General features: G+C 44.1%; 1 protein-coding gene across 1 annotated transcript in view; it reads left to right on the forward strand.

Moving 5' to 3' along the window:
• The window catches only part of exoc4 (exocyst complex component 4), a 707,051-nt gene that overhangs the window by 428,794 nt on the left and 260,875 nt on the right, over positions 1 to 17,382 (forward strand). The window contains exon 10 of the mRNA XM_072471115.1: positions 15,618 to 15,837. Within this exon, the coding sequence (XP_072327216.1) occupies positions 15,618 to 15,837 (220 nt within the window). The remainder of the gene's footprint in view (positions 1 to 15,617; positions 15,838 to 17,382) is intronic.

The raw sequence follows: 17,382 nt of genomic DNA on the forward strand, positions 1-17,382 counted from the left end.
GGGAGGTTATGCTGGAGCTGCACAAAATGCTGGCTAGGCCCCAGCTGGAGCACTGAGTGCAGCTCTGGTTACCACACTATGGAAAGGAAGTGATTGCACTGGAGAGGGTGCAGAAGAGATTCACCCGGATATTACCTGGGCTGGAGCATTTCAGCAATCAGGAGAGACTAGATAGGCTGTAATTCTTTTCACTGGAGCAGAGAAGGCTGAAGAAGGACATGATTGAGGCGTATAAAATTATGAGCGATATAGATAGGGGGACAGGAAGGTACTTTTCCACTTGGTGGAGGGTCATTAACCAGGGGGAATAGATTTAAGGTCATGTGAAGGAGGTTTAGAGCAGATGTGAGGAAAAACATTTTCACCCAGAGGAGGTTGTGCCTTGTAGGGGGGATCAAGAGACGTGCTACTCGCCGTATGATCCCTAGCCTTTGACCAGCTCTGGATACTGTGGCTAAGTCAGTTCAGTTTCTGATCAATGGTAACCCCCAGGATGTTGATTGTGGTGGATTCAATGATGGTCATGCCAGTGAATATCAAGGGGCGATGGTTAGATCCCGTCGTGTAGGAGATAGTCATGTCCTGACATTTGTCTGGCGCGAATGTAACTTGCCACTTGTCAGCCGAACCCTGGATATTGTCCCGGTCTTCCTGCATTTGGACATGGACTGCTTCATTATCTGAGGAGTTATGAATGGTGCTGAACATTGTCCAGTGATCTGCAAACATCCCCACTTCTGACCTTATAATGAAGGGAGGTAATTGGTGAAGCAGCTGAACATGGTTGGGCCTAGGACACTACCCTGGTGAACCCCTGCACTGATGTCCTGGAGCTGAGATAATTGACCTCCAACCACCACAACCATCTTCCGTTGTGCCAGATATGACTCCAACCAGCAGAGAGTTTCCCCCCTGATTCCCATTAACTCCAGTTTAGCTAGAACTCCTGGAAGTCATACTTGATCAAATGCTGCCTTGATGTCAAGGGCAGTCACACTCCCCTCACCTCTGGCATTCAGCTCTTGTGTCCATGTTTGAACCAAGGCTGTAATAATGTCAGGGATTGAGTGACCCTGGTGGAACCCAAACTGAATGTCCATGACCAGGTTATTGCTGAGGACGTGCCGCTTGATAGCATTGTTGATGACTCCTTCCATCACTTTGCTGATGATGGGAGAGTAGGCTGATAGGGCGGCAATTGGCTGGGTTGGATTTGTCCTGTTTCTTGTGAACAGGGCAATTTTCCACATTGCCGGTTAGATGCCAGTGTTGTAGCTGTACTGGAACAGCTTGGCTAGGGGTGCGGCAAGTTCTTGAGCAGAAGTCTTAAGTACCATTGCCGGAATATTGTCAGGGCCCATCGCCTTTGCACTATCCAGTGCCTTCAGCCATTTCTTGATATCACGTGGAGTGAATCCTATTGGCTGAAGACTGACACCTGTGATGCTGGGGACCTCTGGAGGAGACCGAGATGGATCATCCACTCGACACTTCTAGGGGCTGGTTTAGCACAGTGGGCTAAACAGCTGGCGTGTAATGCAGAACAAGGCCAGCAGCGCGGGTTCAATTCCCGTACCAGCCTCCCCAAACCGGTGTCGGAATGTGGCGACTAGGGGCTTTTCACAGTAACTTCATTGAAGCCTACTTGTGACAATAAGCGATTGTTGTTGTTGTTATTATTATTATTATTATTATTATTATTATTATTAAGATTGTTGTGGATGCTTCAGCCTTGTCTTTTGCACCAATGTGCTGGGCTCTTCCATCATTGAGGATGGGGATATTTGTGGAGCCTCCTCATGTCTGTGATTGATAACATTTCTGACAGGTTTGATTTCCATGTCTGAGAATGTTAAAATCCTCTCTTTTTTTTCTTTGTCTTATTCAAGGTTCTATAAATGCTAATTTTATTTTGCTCTAACTGGAATAAATATTTTTTTTCTGTTCTGATTTAATTTGTCCCCATCCTTGCCATATTTTCCACAGAATAACTATCCAGTCTCTGTACTTGTCTTTCTATTACAAACTGTTGTGAGGTATCCATGTGGCCCACAAACATCCTATCCCCAATTTCTATTTCTGCTTTGTGCCTTCTCAAAATAGCCCACCTCAAGTTGGAAATTAGTAAAATTGAAAACCAAAACCAGGTCATGGTCTTCTGCCATAGCAAAGTTCCAATCCATTGTGTTGCCGTACTAGCTGTTTGATTGCCCTGCTTTGAAAGAGAGGTATATTTATTTTTTGCTCATTGATGATTATTCCTTCTGCCAATTTGGGGTATCATTTCCCAGCTCAACTCTAGACTTGAAATCCTGTTGCACCTTTCACAGCCTTCGGATGTCCCAAAGCACTTTACAGCCAATTAAGTACTTTTGAAGTGTAGTCACTGCTGTGATTATAGAGAAGTGTGGCAGCTAATTTCCACACAACAAGACCTAACCATGTGATTATGACCAAAACATCTATCTTGGTGATGCTGGTTAAGAGATGAATGTTGGCCAGAACACGAGAAACAGCAAACGGGCCTGAATTTAGCATCATATCCAAACGACAGTACATCAGACAGTGCAACACTTCCTCAATACTGCCACTAAATCGCCAGTCACTTGCACAAAATACACATTCATTCTTCAGAGTTGATGGGGAGTGCCAAGAGTAACACATTTGAACTTCTCCTGTGCTTATATTATCCAAACAACTATAGTCTGGCGTTAGCTTAACAATCTGAACCAATAATGCTGACTCATTGTCTTGCCTCCTTAGTACCTGGGCTCTGTAGCCAGTTGAAGACAAATCAGTCAATTCAGTAGAGATGAGAGGTTGAAACTGGACCTCTTGAATTGCGTGTTGTTCACTGCTACACTGTACATTAATTTTTTGTGTGAAAATTAACCAGTTCTGTGATGAATCACAAACCCAGCTCTGAGTGAGAAGTTCAACTTGCAGTAGTTATTAAACTCCATATAATTGCTGTATTAAAATGCAATAAATAAAAGAAGCCATCCATAATTGGTTCATGTCATCTTTCTTAAATCGCAATAATTGTTCCGGCATGTATATTTCATGAAAACATTCCAAAATATCATGCCGTATTCTTTTCAGCCAGATGAGATAAGCATCCTAAGCAGATTGTAACAGCCATGATTGCAATTTTGTTGGTGGAATTGTTTCAGGAAAAGAATTACTAACTGTCATGATTTTGGAGAGTCTAAGTTTGATTTGCTTCTTGCACAGGCGCTTTAGAAGATATGATCGAATTGATAGCTTGCGTAATTGGGGGAGGGAAGAGAAAGAAAAATCCATTTACTTTCCAATCTATAAGGATTATTTCCAGTGAGAGATTATGCAAAAGTAACCGATGGGAATTCACAGGTGCTGCAGCTACTCATTCAGTTTGTATACCATTTGGAAGTGTATTATGAGTCCATCGTAGACACAGGAATAAGCCATTTAGTCCCTCGAGCCTATTCTGCTATTAAGTTTGATTATGCTGATCTGCAATCTAGCTCCATGTACTTGACTTGTTCCATACCCCTGAATACCCTTGTGTATCAAAATTCTATCAATCTTAGTTTTTCATTTTTCAATTGCATTAGCCTTTGGACGGTAATTATCAAAGAAATGGGGAAAAGATTGCAGCAGGTTTTCATCTAGCTCTGGTCAGGTAGATTAGCACCTCAGACCAATTCATAAGGCAGCAAGGTGAACATTGATTGGAGCAAGGAGTAATCTTGAGTGGGTGGGTGAGTGGGAGCAAAAAACCTAGCCCAAAATGATGTACGTGGGATGGCTATTTGAATGTTTGGGGAAGCGCAGCAGCTGAGTGCTTCCAGGCAACCCTCTGAGATAGCAGCACCATGACAGACTGACATGCCTTCAGTGCAGGAAGGAGCAAGCAGTAATCTGCAGTTCGATGAGTAACGGGAACAGGTTGGCACAGATGATTGGAGAAGAATAACTGTGTGAGATGGGCTGAAGTTGCAGCAATATATGAGGAAAGGGATCTTGAAAATCGATGCACTGTGGATAGAATCAAGTTTGGGAAGGTTGTGGATATGCAGGGAATTCTGGCTGTGATGCTCTTAAGTCGCTGAAATTTGTGAAGAGTGGTGAAGTGAGATGAACATTTGAGAAGCCAATCCTCAAGGTGTTGGGGGTTTGAAAAATTACCCTGAGCTGGGGGAATGCAGTCTGGCAACAGATGGAATGTGGTTAATACCCCAGCATTCGCCCAGGAGTTTACCATGCTGCCCCTCCGGCCTGTCCTGCATTGAATTAGATCACATCTAATCTGCACCTTAAACATTATTACTACGCCTTTGATCTATATCACTTAATACTCTTACCTAATAAAAGATCTGTTGATCTCAGTCTTAAAAATTTCAGTTGACCCTTCATGTATTCAGCCGTTCTAGAGACTGAATTCCAGATTTCCACTACTCCGAGTATCAAAAAGAACATTAATTTTGCACCTGAATGTCTTGGTTCAAATTTCAAGGTTATTCCCCTTGTTCTGGATTCCCCACTGGAGGAAATAGCTTCTCTGTGCATAGCCCTTCAAATCTCTTTATCATTTTGAAGTAGTCAATTACATCAGGCCTCATCTTGTCAAATTCGAGGGAATACAAAGCAAATTTTTCCAAACAGTTTTCTTGATTCAATCCTGCCCTGCTGTCATGTGGGGAAAACTGTGCTCTCTCCTTTCCTCAGGTTTGGTGCCCAAAATTGAACTTGGTACTCCCAAGACCCTGTGAACTGGAGCATGGCTTTCTCCCCTTTGTTATTGAAGCCCCCTCACACCCCACCCTTGATGAAAAGCCATGCATTCTTCTTGAGACTTGAGAGTTTTCAACTGCTGGGAACCATTAATTTCCAATTATTAAATTCATTTTGCCTTTGGCATTCACATGTGAGACCAACTATATATTAAACGCAACAACAAAATCCCTACAGTTTCAAAAGTTGGAAACCAGCACCTGTGTTACTTTACTACCAGAATCCCACAATAAGCTCTGGCCAAAACTGAACTAATTGGCTCATCATGCCATTATTAAATCAGCTAATAAAGAATGTGATTCAGCACAGGCCATGAATACAGTAGCTCCATCAGTTTTGTGGAGTTTGAATGGTTGAGATAGAACCTTTGTTTGTAAGCTGATCCTAAAACCTCATATCACTTGGTCCCAAAAGAATGGTGAATATAATTAATATTTTAATTGTGTATGAACTGGTTCTTTCTTAGATTTTCTGTGCTCATACTCAAAATATTTAATGTATAAAATTCTTCGCTGCACATTCCTTCTGGACTGCTGAAGCTGATCAATCCAGCAGTTGAGGTGCTGCATTTGATCTTGTCCTCTGTATATGAAGGGGTCAAACCAGCCAGGGCCTCTGCTATTGTTCAGTGCACAACATTATCGTAACCATGTTGTAGCGAAAATGTTGTTCATTTGCTTAAGAATATAACTTTTATTTTTAGAAGTGTAACTTTTAAGTTGTGTGTAAATGTGTTACAAATAAAGTAAGGGGATGTCTGGCTGAGATGCTGGTAAAAACAACTCTAATGTAAATGCGACTCGACCAATCCTGGGTGATTCAACTGGAAATGTTGCCTGTGTTTATCTTGCAAGGTCAGAATTGATGGTGAAACAACTTCAGCAATGAATGATTCATCTGTAAGCTTGTAAATGAGCCAGGGAATCTGGGAAAAGGGTCATGAAACTGCATTAGTAATAGAACTGTATTGAATCAAGAAGCAAAATATTGCAGATGCTGTAAATCTGAAATAAAAACAGAAGATGCTGGAAAAACTCAGATCTTCTGACATCATCTGTGGGGAGCGAATCAGAATTAACGTTTCAAACCTGTCTGACTCTTCAGATCTAAAGAGAGGGAAGGGACGGGTTGGAAAGTCGGAGTTGTGCTAAAGGAAAACAATCTGTGTTTCTGTTCAAACTGCTCTATTTAAACTATCCCAAAATATACCAAGTTGCCAAAGCGATAGTGATTCGGGGTGGAGCTTTGGTGAAAAGGTTATTTGGTGTAATTTATCTGTGTCTGTTTGCTGACAGAAACAGGCAGTTCAGTTTGGCTTTCATTTGGGAAATGCGGCTGCAAGATCTGCTCTAGTTCACAGCTAGTGATCTGCAGAGCATTGTGGCAGAAAGCAGCCAGCAGAGTTTGCTATGAAAGCTGTGTGGGAAAGTTGGGTATCTGTCATCAACCCAATCAAGGAACTGAGACATCCATACACATGAGGTCTGTAAAGAAAAGGTGGAAGGTCACATCTCCAAAAAGCTAATGGAGCAACACCATCGAATATTACCTTGGATAGCTAGAACACGGGAGAGAATTCAAGTGAATTCCGGAGGATTGTGGCTTTAAGGAAGTGAATGAACTTTGAAAATTGTTGTCATGTAAAAGGGAATTCTTGGACAGGGGCAAGTAAAAAGTAGAACTGAATTCACAGCCGAAGTATTAATAAATTATAGTGTAAAGTTAATACTTTTGTGTGATTCCTTTTGATATACAATAAAGTTTGTTTTTGTTTAAAATCATGAAATTGTGTGGCGTAGTTCTGTTGGTTGATCGGTTGATTGCTGAGTGTTTAGATTTCTTCTTTGACCCTTAATGGTCCCTGAGAGGATCGGAACAAAGTTACTTGCTTATTTGATTTGGCAATTTTTTTTTGTGAAACCATTTTCCAGAGTCTAATCCATGCAAGATTGGTCAGTTTATACAAGATGGTGACTGGTAACAAGGAACCAGCCCTCCAAAATATAACTAGTGCAGGACTTGAATTAGTGACATGAGTTAAAATAATTGGCCTGTATAACTCGTGAAATCCTAGCTGTTTTATTTATGTTTGGGTCAACATGTTGGCCATCACTCATTTGTTTGAACGATAAGCTACCATTTTATATACTGAATAACTTCAGAGGCTATTAAGAGTCAACCTTGTAGTGTGAACTGGAGTTATCGGTAGGTTGAGAGTTGAGAAGGTGCCTCCCACAGCCATTCGTAAATCAATAAAAGTCTTTGCACCAATCCATCAGATTACATCGTCATTTGTGCAAGACCACAATTTGACAGATTTATATGATTCAGTTTCACAGCTTGCTGAGATTTTAAATTTATTATCTTATCCAGTGCCATTACAACTGTGCTATTGTACCTCTATTACCTTACTGATGGAACTTGATTGACTTGTGAATTATGTTACTCTTTGGAGATAATGTCATTGTTCTCAGTTCAACACTGGACCAAAATATTGAGTTTCGGGAGAAAGGAATGAACAATGTCGAAGCTGATTTGGTGATTCCATCAAAGATTGGAATTTTTATAATTCAAGGGTGTGTGCTTTGTTGGTTCGGTAGTTGTTGTGGGTTTGGAAGGTGCTTTCGAAGAAGTCTTGGTGAGTTCCGGCAGTACGCCTTGTAGATGATATTCACTGCTATGTCTGTGCGTTGGTAGTGGAGGGAGTGAATGTTTGTGGAAGGGATGCCAATGAAGCAGGCTGCTTTGTCTTGGATGAAGTCAAGCTTCTTGAGTGTTGTTGGAGCTGCACTCCTCCAGTCAAGGGGAAAGTATTCCATCATACCTCTGACATCTGCCATGTAAATTGTGGACAAACATTGGGAAGTCAGGAGGTGCATTACTCATCACAGAATTCCTAGCATTTGACCTGTTCTTGTTGGTCTGGAAAGGGCTGTCTAAGGAGCCTTGGTGTTCCTACAGTGTATCTCGTAGATGGTACACTGCTATTACTGTGCGTTGGTGGTGGAGGGAGTGAATGCGAGTGGATGGAGTGTCAATCAAGCAAGCTTCTTAAGTGTTGTTGGAGCTGCACTTGAATGGGGCAAATGTTACTTGTCACCTGGCCCAAGTCTGGATATTGTCCAGGCCTTTTCTGTGTTTGAGCAGGGATTGCTTCATGGATCTGAGGTGCTGAACATTGTGCTATCATCAGCAAACATCCCCACTTCTGACCTTATGATGGAAGAAAAGTCATTGATGAAGCAGCTGAAGATGTTTGGGCCGAGGACACTACCCTGAGGAACTCTTGCAGTAATGTCCTAGACCTGAGATGACTAACGTCCAACCACCACAACTGTCTTCCTTTGTGCTGGGTATGACTCCAACCAGTGGAACGTTATCCCCCTGATTCCCATTAACTCCAGTTTTGCCCAGGCTCTTTGATGGCACACTCGGTCAAATGGGACCTTGATGTCCAATGCAGTTACTGTCACCCCAAATCTGGCAACGAGGTGTTCAGATTATGTTTTCTCCCTAAGTATGTGGCATGGGGAGAATTTTTAAAAAAATGTTTTAATATAAACATTTTATTGAGGTATTTATGGTTTTATAACAACAACAGAAGAAATAATTTACATACAAATATAAACATAGTGCAAAAGCCGTCTTCCTCCCTCACAGGTCCCACCTTTTCCAACACCCTACTCTAAACTAAACTAAACCCTAACCTCCCCACTCTTCTGACAGTTAATTTTCCCCAAAGAAGTCGACAAACAGCTGCCACCTCTGGGCGAACCCTAACATCGACCCTCACAGGGCGAACTTGATTTTCTCCAGACAGAGAAAGCTAGCTATGTCAGTTAGCCAGGTCTCTGACTTTGGGGGCTTTGAGTCCCTCCAAGCTAATAATATCCATCTCCGGGCTACCAGGGAGGCAAAAGCCAGAACGTCTGCCTCTTTCTCCTCCTGGATTCCTGGGTCTCCCGACACTCCAAAGATCGCCACCTCTGGACTCGGTGCCACCCTTGTTTTTAACACCTTGGACATGACATCCGCAAACCCCTGCCAGAATCCCCTAAGCTTCGGGCATGCCCAGAACATATGGACATGGTTCGCTGGCCTCCCCGCACATCTTGCGCACCTGTCTTCTACCCCAAAGAACCTGCTCATCCGGGCCACTGTCATGTGGGCCCAGTGAACAACTTTAAACTGTATCAGGCTGAACCTGACACATGTTGTGGACGCGTTGACTCTACTCAACAAGACCGCCCAGAGACCATCCTCTATCTCTCCTCCTAACTCCTCTTCCCATTTGTGTTTCAGTTCCTCAGTCTGCATTTCCTCTGACCCCATGAGTTCCTTGTGAATGTCCAAAACCCTCCCTTCTCCCACCCACAATCTGGAAACTACCCTGTCCTGCTGGAGCGGGAATGTTGAGACCTGTCTGCATAGGAAGTCCCGCGCCTGCATGTACCTAAACTCATTCCCTCTCGTCAATTCAAATTTATCCTACAACTCCCTCAGACTTGGAAAGCTCCCCTCTATAAACATATCTCCCATCCTCTCGATCCCTGCTCTCTGCCATCTCCGGAACCCTCCATCTAGCTTCCCCGGGGCAAACGGGTTATTATTGCAGATTGGAGACCAGACCGATGCTCCCTCTCTGCTCCCAGAGAATTGTTTAAAGATGTCTGGAATGTATCTGCAACTTGCTGAGATTTTCTGAAATGGACAATACAATTAACAGACTCCCTACTTCCAGAAATAAAGAATTGACTATTTTTGTTCATGTTGAATGCAATCATAATTCATTAGTACAGTACAGCTTGTTACCCAGCCCATTTTAGATTAACCATTTTTGAATATGTTTATAACCTGAAGAGCATTTGTTTAAGACTGTATGACTGCACAGTAAGTTGTTTCATCTGCTCCTTTTAATATTGAATCATTCGAAGAGATAATCGTAATGGGATGCAGGGATGAGTGGGATGCAGGGATGAGATGAAATGTGCGTGGGCGCCAAGAAATATTTTTAATTTTCCCTACTTTATGTCTGACTTTGCGTATACGAGCATTCACTTCATATATTGATTGTACTGCTGCAAGTTGAGTTCTACAGCTGAAGTTAAAATGAGCTGTTAGCAATTAGACAAACTATTAGTAAGATCCACTTCCCTAAATTAACTGCACAGATACTAACAGCTTTACTGAACTGTGTCCAAGTTCATTGATGGCCTTAACTGTTCCTTTTTACTCCAAGTGTTTGGGGGATACTCTGATTTCTGGTTCGTCTTCTCATTTCGCTTTTCTCGATGCTTTTAGTCTTTTCCTGACAATTTCATCTTTCCTTCGTGCCACACAAACAAACTGGGCATGGAGGCCAAAAGGCTTTTTCCTGGTCATTTTCCTTCTGCCCGCTTCTCCAGCTGTTGTTTAATTTGCTGTATTTTTAAGATTATCTTTGTGTAGTTTTATCACCTCAGCTTTGCTCTTCCACATGACCTTCTGTCAGTTCGGACTCTTTACAGCATCATCCAAGGGTACATCACCTTGAGTGTCCAGTGTTATACAGAACGTTTAAATGAACTCTCACTTTCAGCATGCTGCAGTCATTTGGAGCAGCTGTATTCTGAATATTACAGTTGCTTGAATATTAATTCAAATGCTTAGGAAGGAGAGCGATTGTCCTTGGAAGGAATTTGAGGAGGCTGGCAGTGGCTCGTGGCATAATAGTATACTGCTGCTTCTTACAAAATACAGCTTGAGCTCTATTTACACATTGCCCCTACTCTAAACACCCATTGCAGCAAGAGGGAGATAGGGATGATTTTATTTTGAAACAATTTCTTCAGCACTGATTGTTGCCTTGAATAGAAATCGAATGCAACCTTTAACCAAAAACAAACCGATAAAATCATTCCCAAGATAGTTTAGACAACCTGACTTGTGTTGCAGCCGCCTGTCAGCTCTGGGCCATGTCCAGATCACACTGCGCGGCATGGTATCGTAAGATGTGGTTATTCTGTCTCCACAGGCACCCAGCCACCCCTCAGCAAGTGGTGCACCCTGGGCAGATTCAAACAGAATGACCATCAGATATCAATAATTTACACAAAATAAGCCATGCCTGTTGCAGATTTCATAACTTCTGTGCCATTGTTAGATACGTGTGCAACAATTCGCTGCTTTCGTTCGGCTCCTGATGAGTCTGTTTAGTCTGTTGGTTGGGGCAGAAAATTATGTTTTGTAAGTTAGAAATATGTCACCGATCTTGATTTTCTGCAGCCTTACAACCAGGGGTCGCCCAGTGAACACCTGGGAACAGGCTGCCTTGTCACACCACTGGACAGCTGGCAAAAGACAGTGATGAACAACGCTCCTTCCAAAGCCCCCTTGATCACTCTGTTTTAATTCATCAGTACAGTACAGCTTTTACCCAGTTCACTTTAGTTCCACAATTTTTCAACATGCTTGTAACCTGAAGAACATTTGTTTAAGACTGTATGACTGTATGGCTGGAAGTTATGGGTTGAATTAGTGTCTGACCTCTTTATAATCAATGTTACAGCATCACACTTGAATCTGTAGAAATACGAATGGCTTCCCCCAGCCATTCAAGTGAAACGGCAACATCTCTGACCCAGGCGTGTTTCCTGGTCCATGCTGAGCTCACTGACCTTGGCTGGGGAAGCATTATGGATGCTGTAATTGGCCACAGCTGCCCTGTATTGGTGAAGGGGAAATCAGGCAGAGTTCCTGCTTCTAACTATTGAACAGGGTCTCCGTTACTGTAAGTGTGCATGTTCACACTGAATCATCATGTCCTACCCCCATCAAACAGCCACTGGCACTTATGAGGGTTTGTGCATGGAATGACCACTTGGGCAAAAGACTGAGGGGTGACCATTGATCACTGTCCCAGTGAGGAAGTTAAAGCCTTTAGTCGAAGATCAGTGAGGAAAATGTCCAGAGCTATGACTTTAAAATTAAAAGAACTATTTAATGGGGCTAAGATGGTATTGATCAACATCACTGCTACAATTCCGCAAAGGAGGACCAAGGGTTTGATTAAGAAGGAGAAAATAGAGAATGGGAGTAAGCTTGCGGGGAACATGAAAACTGACAGGATACGTTTTTCTAGTTGTGTGACCCACAGAATCCCTACAGTGCGGAAGGGGACCATTGGGCCTGTCAAATCTGCACCGATCCTCTGATAGCGCATCCCACCAAGGCCCACTCCCTCCTACTAACCTGCACATCCCTGGACACTAAGGGGCAATTTAGAATGGCCAATCCACCTAATCTGCACTTCTTTGGACTGTGGGAGGAAACCCAAATAGACACGGAGAGAAAGTGCGCACTCCACACAGACAGTACCCAAGACCAGAATTGAACCAGTGTCCCTGGCGCTGTGAGACCGCAATGCCAACTACTGTACCACCATGCCGACGTGAAGGGAAAAAGATTGATGAAGACAAATGCAGGTTACTTCCTGTCAGATACAGGGAACTTATAATGGGGAACAAAGAAATGGCTGGCCGACTAAATACGTACTTTGGTTCTGTCTTCACAAAGGTGGACACAACTAAGATACAAGAAATGTTGGGGAGCACAGTGTTTCGTGAGAGGGAGGAACTGAAGGAGATCAGTATTAGTACAGAAATGGTGTTGGGGAATTTGGTGGGATTGCAGGCCAATAACTCCCCAGGGACATCAAGTGGTGGCCATGGAGTGAGCGGTCGCACATTTGGTAGCTCCCGCTCAAGGTGGAATTTTTGGTCATTTCCCCGTCTGACGGATGGAATTTTGGATGGAAAGTGGTGCAGCAGTTCCAGAAGAAGGTGTAACTCCTTTTGTGTGGCTGGTGCATGGATCCACGAACTAGGAGTGTGTCGAGAAGAAGGAAGCTGGTGGAACAGGAGAGTCTTTGTGCGCCACAGGTTAAGATGGCAGAGAGCAAACGTCTGTCCTGCCCGCCCAATGGTCAACGCAGCAGCTAGTGGACTTTTTAAATGAGAAGGTCAGCCAACAGAGAAGCTAAGTCCTGGAGGACCTGGCCAAGATGGTAGAGCCACTCAAAGCATGGATTGACCCAGTGGAGCAGAGGCTGGAGTCCAAGGGCCAGGCGATCCAGAAAATGGAGGAGGCAGTGGGGGTGCAGGAGGAGCAGCTCGCCTCATTGGTGGCCGAAGTGGGGTTGATGCAGGAGACCCAAAAGGGGTTGAAGGGGAAGATGGAGGATCTGTAGAACTACTCCAGAAGGCAAAATTTGGGGATTATGGGGATGCCCGAAGGCATCGAAGGAGCGAAGGCCAGCACATATGTGGCCAAAATGCTGGAGAAGCTGATGGGGGAGGGGCCTTTGACCAGTCTCTGCAGGTCGACAGGGTGCACAGGGCGCTGGTGAGGAGGCCATAGGCGGGTGAGCTGCCGAGGACGATGTGGTGCGGTTGCACCGCTTCTTGGACAAAGAGAAGATTCTTCAGAGGGCAAGGCAGGCGAGGAAGTGCACCTGGGAAGGGAACGAGCTGTCGGTGCACCAAAACCTGCGCGCAGAAACGGCAAAGAGGAGGACCGGATTTAACCGAGTCAAGGCTGCCCTCTTCAAGAATGGAGTGAAGTTTGGAGTGCTGTACTAGAATCAAGAGTACTATTTTGATACACCAGAGGAGGCAATGGAGTTTCTGAGGGACAGTGGACTGGCAGAAGAACACTGAACTTTTGAGGAGGTGTTTTCTTCTGATTGTTTGAGGAGAGCTTTTTCTCCTTTGAAATGTTTTGTTGGGTTTGCTGGCGGGTGCTTGGGGATCGTCAAGGATGAGTGCACCTTTTTTCTGATTCCTTGTTTCTTGCTGTGGTGCAGCTGGAAAGGGAGTGATGACGGTGGACATCCGAGGGTGGGCCTGGGGGGCCTGGACGGTGACATGGCCCGGGGGGGGGGGGGGGGGGGCGCTGTGGAATGTCATGGGGCTGAATGGGCCATCACACGGTCACGTGTGTTTGCGCACCCAAGTAATCTGAAGGCGGATGTGGTTTTTCTACAAGAGACACATTTAAAGATAAGGAATCAGACAAGGTTGAGGAAAGGATGGGTAGAGCAGGTGTTCCATTTGTAACTGGACAAGAAGGCGAGGGGGTGGCAGTACTGGTGAATAAGCGGGTGGCATTCGACGTGTGGAACACTGTGGCAGATTCGGAGGAGGGTGGGGGGAGGGGAGGTTTGTGATGGTTAGTGCGAAGCTGGAGGTGATGCCGGTGGTCCTGCTAAACGTTTATGCCCTAAATTGGGATGATGTGGAGTTTATGAGGCGGGTGCTGTGGGAGAATCTGACCTGGACTCGCACTGGTTGATCATTGGGGGGGGGGGGGTGTATGTGGGGTTGGACCCGTGGAGATTTGGGAGGCTGGGGGCAAAGGGATTTTCGTATTTTTCCCATGTGCACAGGGTGGACTCCCAGATTTACTTTTTTTTGTGGTAAGATTAGAGTATAAAATTGAAGTGCGTGGGACTGGGGGTAGTGTATTGAGATGGTTAAAAAACTGGTTCACAGACGGGAAATGGGCCTTTTTGCAAAAGGCAAACGGTGACTCGTGGGGTACCGCAGGCATCGGTGCTGGGACCCCCAGCTATTCACAATATATAATGATTTAGCTGAGGGAACAAAATGTAATATCTCCAAATTTGCAGATGACACAAAGCTGGGTGGGAGGGTGAGCTGTGAGGAGGATGCAGAGATTCAGTGTGATTTGCACAAGCCGAGTGAATGGGTAAACGCATGGCAGACGCAATATAATGTTGATAAATGTGAAGTTATCCACATTGGTAGCAAAAACAGCTAGGCCGATTATCTGAGTGGCTATAAATTATTAAGCGAGGGGAATGTTAAGCAACATGACCTGGGCGTCCTCGTACACCAGTCGCTGAAGGTAATTATTCAGATGCAGCAGGGGGTAAAGAAGGCAAATGGTTTGTTGGCCTTCATTGCAAGAGGATTCAAGTACAGGAGCAGGGATGTCTTGATGCAGTTATACAGGGCCTTAATGAGACCACACCTGGAATAGTGTGTGCAGTTTTGGTCTCCTTATCTGAGGAAGGATGCTCTTGCTATAGAGGGAGAGCAGCAAAGGTTTACCAGACTGATTCCTGGGATGGCAGGACTGACATATGAGGAGAGATTGAGTCAGTTCGGATTATAGTCGTAGGAGTTCAGAAGAAAGAGTGGAGGGGTGGGAGGGGGGGTAGATACAGGAAGGAGTCTGAGGATACGGGTAGACCATTTTGAACTAAGATGAGGAGAAATGTCTTCACCCAGAGAGTGGTGAGTGAGCCTTTGGAATTCTCCACCACAATGTAGTTGAGGTCAAAACATTAGTGTTAGATATAGCTCATGGGGTGAAAGGGATCAAAGGATATGGGAAGGAGAAGCGGGAACAGGCCATTGAGTTGGATGATCAGCGATAATGAATGGAGGAGCAGGCTCAAAAGGCAGAATAGCCTACTCCTATTTCATACGCTTCCGTGTAACCTCCCGGCATCCAGCCTGTGGGTCAATTGAAGTAACACAATTTCTGAGCCCTTTGTATCTGTGGTGTCCTGTAGCCTCGGAAACTGGTCAGACCACACCTGGTAAGTAAAGTGTCTCTTATTGGGAAGTTGGTATGAACATCGCTCTGCATAAGGTACATTATTCAGATTTTGTTTTCCTGTTTTCAAAGGGTTGAAATGAAAGAGTTATCTTTCAACTGACTTTGTTGTCGATGTTTACAGTATGATCAGCTGAGCACACACCACACTGACCTCCTGATACAGTGTTCTCCTGAATTGTTCAGTGAATTCTAAGTACCTCTTTATGTTCTTTTAGATTTATTCAAGAGATTGAAGCTGCCATGTGGACTGGCTCTGGCAAGCAGTGCCCACTGCGAGAATTCCTCACCATGTACATCAAGAATTTCTTCCTAAATCAGGTGCATCTTGATGTCAACAAGGAAATTGAGGCCGCAACCAAGGTTGCAGATCCTTTGAAAGTGTTGGCCACTGCTGATACTATGAAAGTATTGGGCGTGCAACGTCCCCTCCTTCAGGTAGGAATGTGTTAGTACACGTAGATGCATGCAAGGCTTTTAAAATAAGTTACATTGCACACTTTTCATACAGCTACTGTGTTTGGAAAATTCATGTTCCTTTCAGATTTGTATCAGGCTGTTCAATCGAGTTTTGCTTCATTCATGGTAAACCAACAGTGGAGGGTTATTTGCCCTGCGAGTAAATTTAGGAATACACCGTGTAAGCCTTGTATGGCTTCAGTGATAACATTTGGAGGTGTAAACAGAAAGTCAAAGGTAGAATATGAGCAAAGCTGTATGGCAGCAGAAGTTCCATGAGTTAACACAAGCTCAGCGACTCCTTTTACCAGGTGGTAATGTTCTTTTAACTTTGTGTCTTGTGATCTAGCAGTTTGTTGTGGGCTGCACATTAAAACTGAGTTGTTCATTCACGACTGGATGGTGGTGAGAAGGCTCCTGGGACACATCTAGTTCAAGGACGTGGGTAGGTAACACAAGAGTTAGTAACTGCGTCTGCTGGATGGAACAGGAGGAAAGGGTACGGCCTTGTTATTTTGGACACCAGCCTGAACAGTCTCAGTGGAATTAAACCTGGATGTACAGCTTAGTGTGAAGACTGTTGTTGTATTTCCAGAATCATATTGCTCAAAGATAACATTTAGCATCATCAGCTACCACACTTAAGAGTGAAGCATATAACACTGCAACTTGCACCAAAGATTATTTTGGGGTGTATGGTGTTGTATTTTGAGCAGGATTTTTAATAAAATGTATATATTCAGTCTTGAGGTACCAGGAATCAGTGGCAAAGCTGATATATTTTGATTTTCAATGGTTGATCTTGAGAAAGTGGTTTTGAGTCTTTTTCTTGAACTGTTGTAATCTGTGTGGCGAAGGTACCCCACAAAAAGTGTTCGATGTAGCAGTATTTTTCAAACTTTTTTTCTGGCGACCCACTTCTACAAAATGGTCGACTCTCGCGACCCACGTCACCTTCAGAATAGATTACCCATTGTTACTTTTTAAAATGTCACATTCATTGTTGGCACTTCTGTGTTTTTACATATAAAAATAAAAATATATTTTCTATTTTTTGTTGTTATTTGGCGATCCAAATACTTGTAATAAAAATCGCTGAAAAGATGCATTTTCCCCCTGATGGGACGGACAGAGTTCCTAAACGCACACCCGTCCCCCCCCGGAGCCAAGTTCAGAATGGGACAAATGTGAATCAGCTTCGGAACAATGGACCAATTGAAAGGTGGGGAGATCCTCACAGGATACACGAGAATTATCTGTTAAATCTTGTATATGTGAGTCCTCCGGAGAGAGTTGCTGACTGGCGGTACTTTGGAAACATATTCCAGTCAGCAGTCATTTGGGAGATGCAGACCTGGCAAAAAAAGAACACTAAGTACTGGTGGAAACTCACTCTGTGCAGAAGGAGTATTTTCAGGAAAGAATTTTAAAGAGTATTGATTTTTATTTTAAACTCTTCAGTTTTAGTTGCAGTTGCTGACTAACCTGGCCAATCAGCTGCTGCAGAAAGTGGAGTCGCCGCCG

This window comes from Scyliorhinus torazame, chromosome 13, assembly GCF_047496885.1.
Source record: "Scyliorhinus torazame isolate Kashiwa2021f chromosome 13, sScyTor2.1, whole genome shotgun sequence".
NCBI classification, from domain to species: domain Eukaryota; kingdom Metazoa; phylum Chordata; class Chondrichthyes; order Carcharhiniformes; family Scyliorhinidae; genus Scyliorhinus; species Scyliorhinus torazame.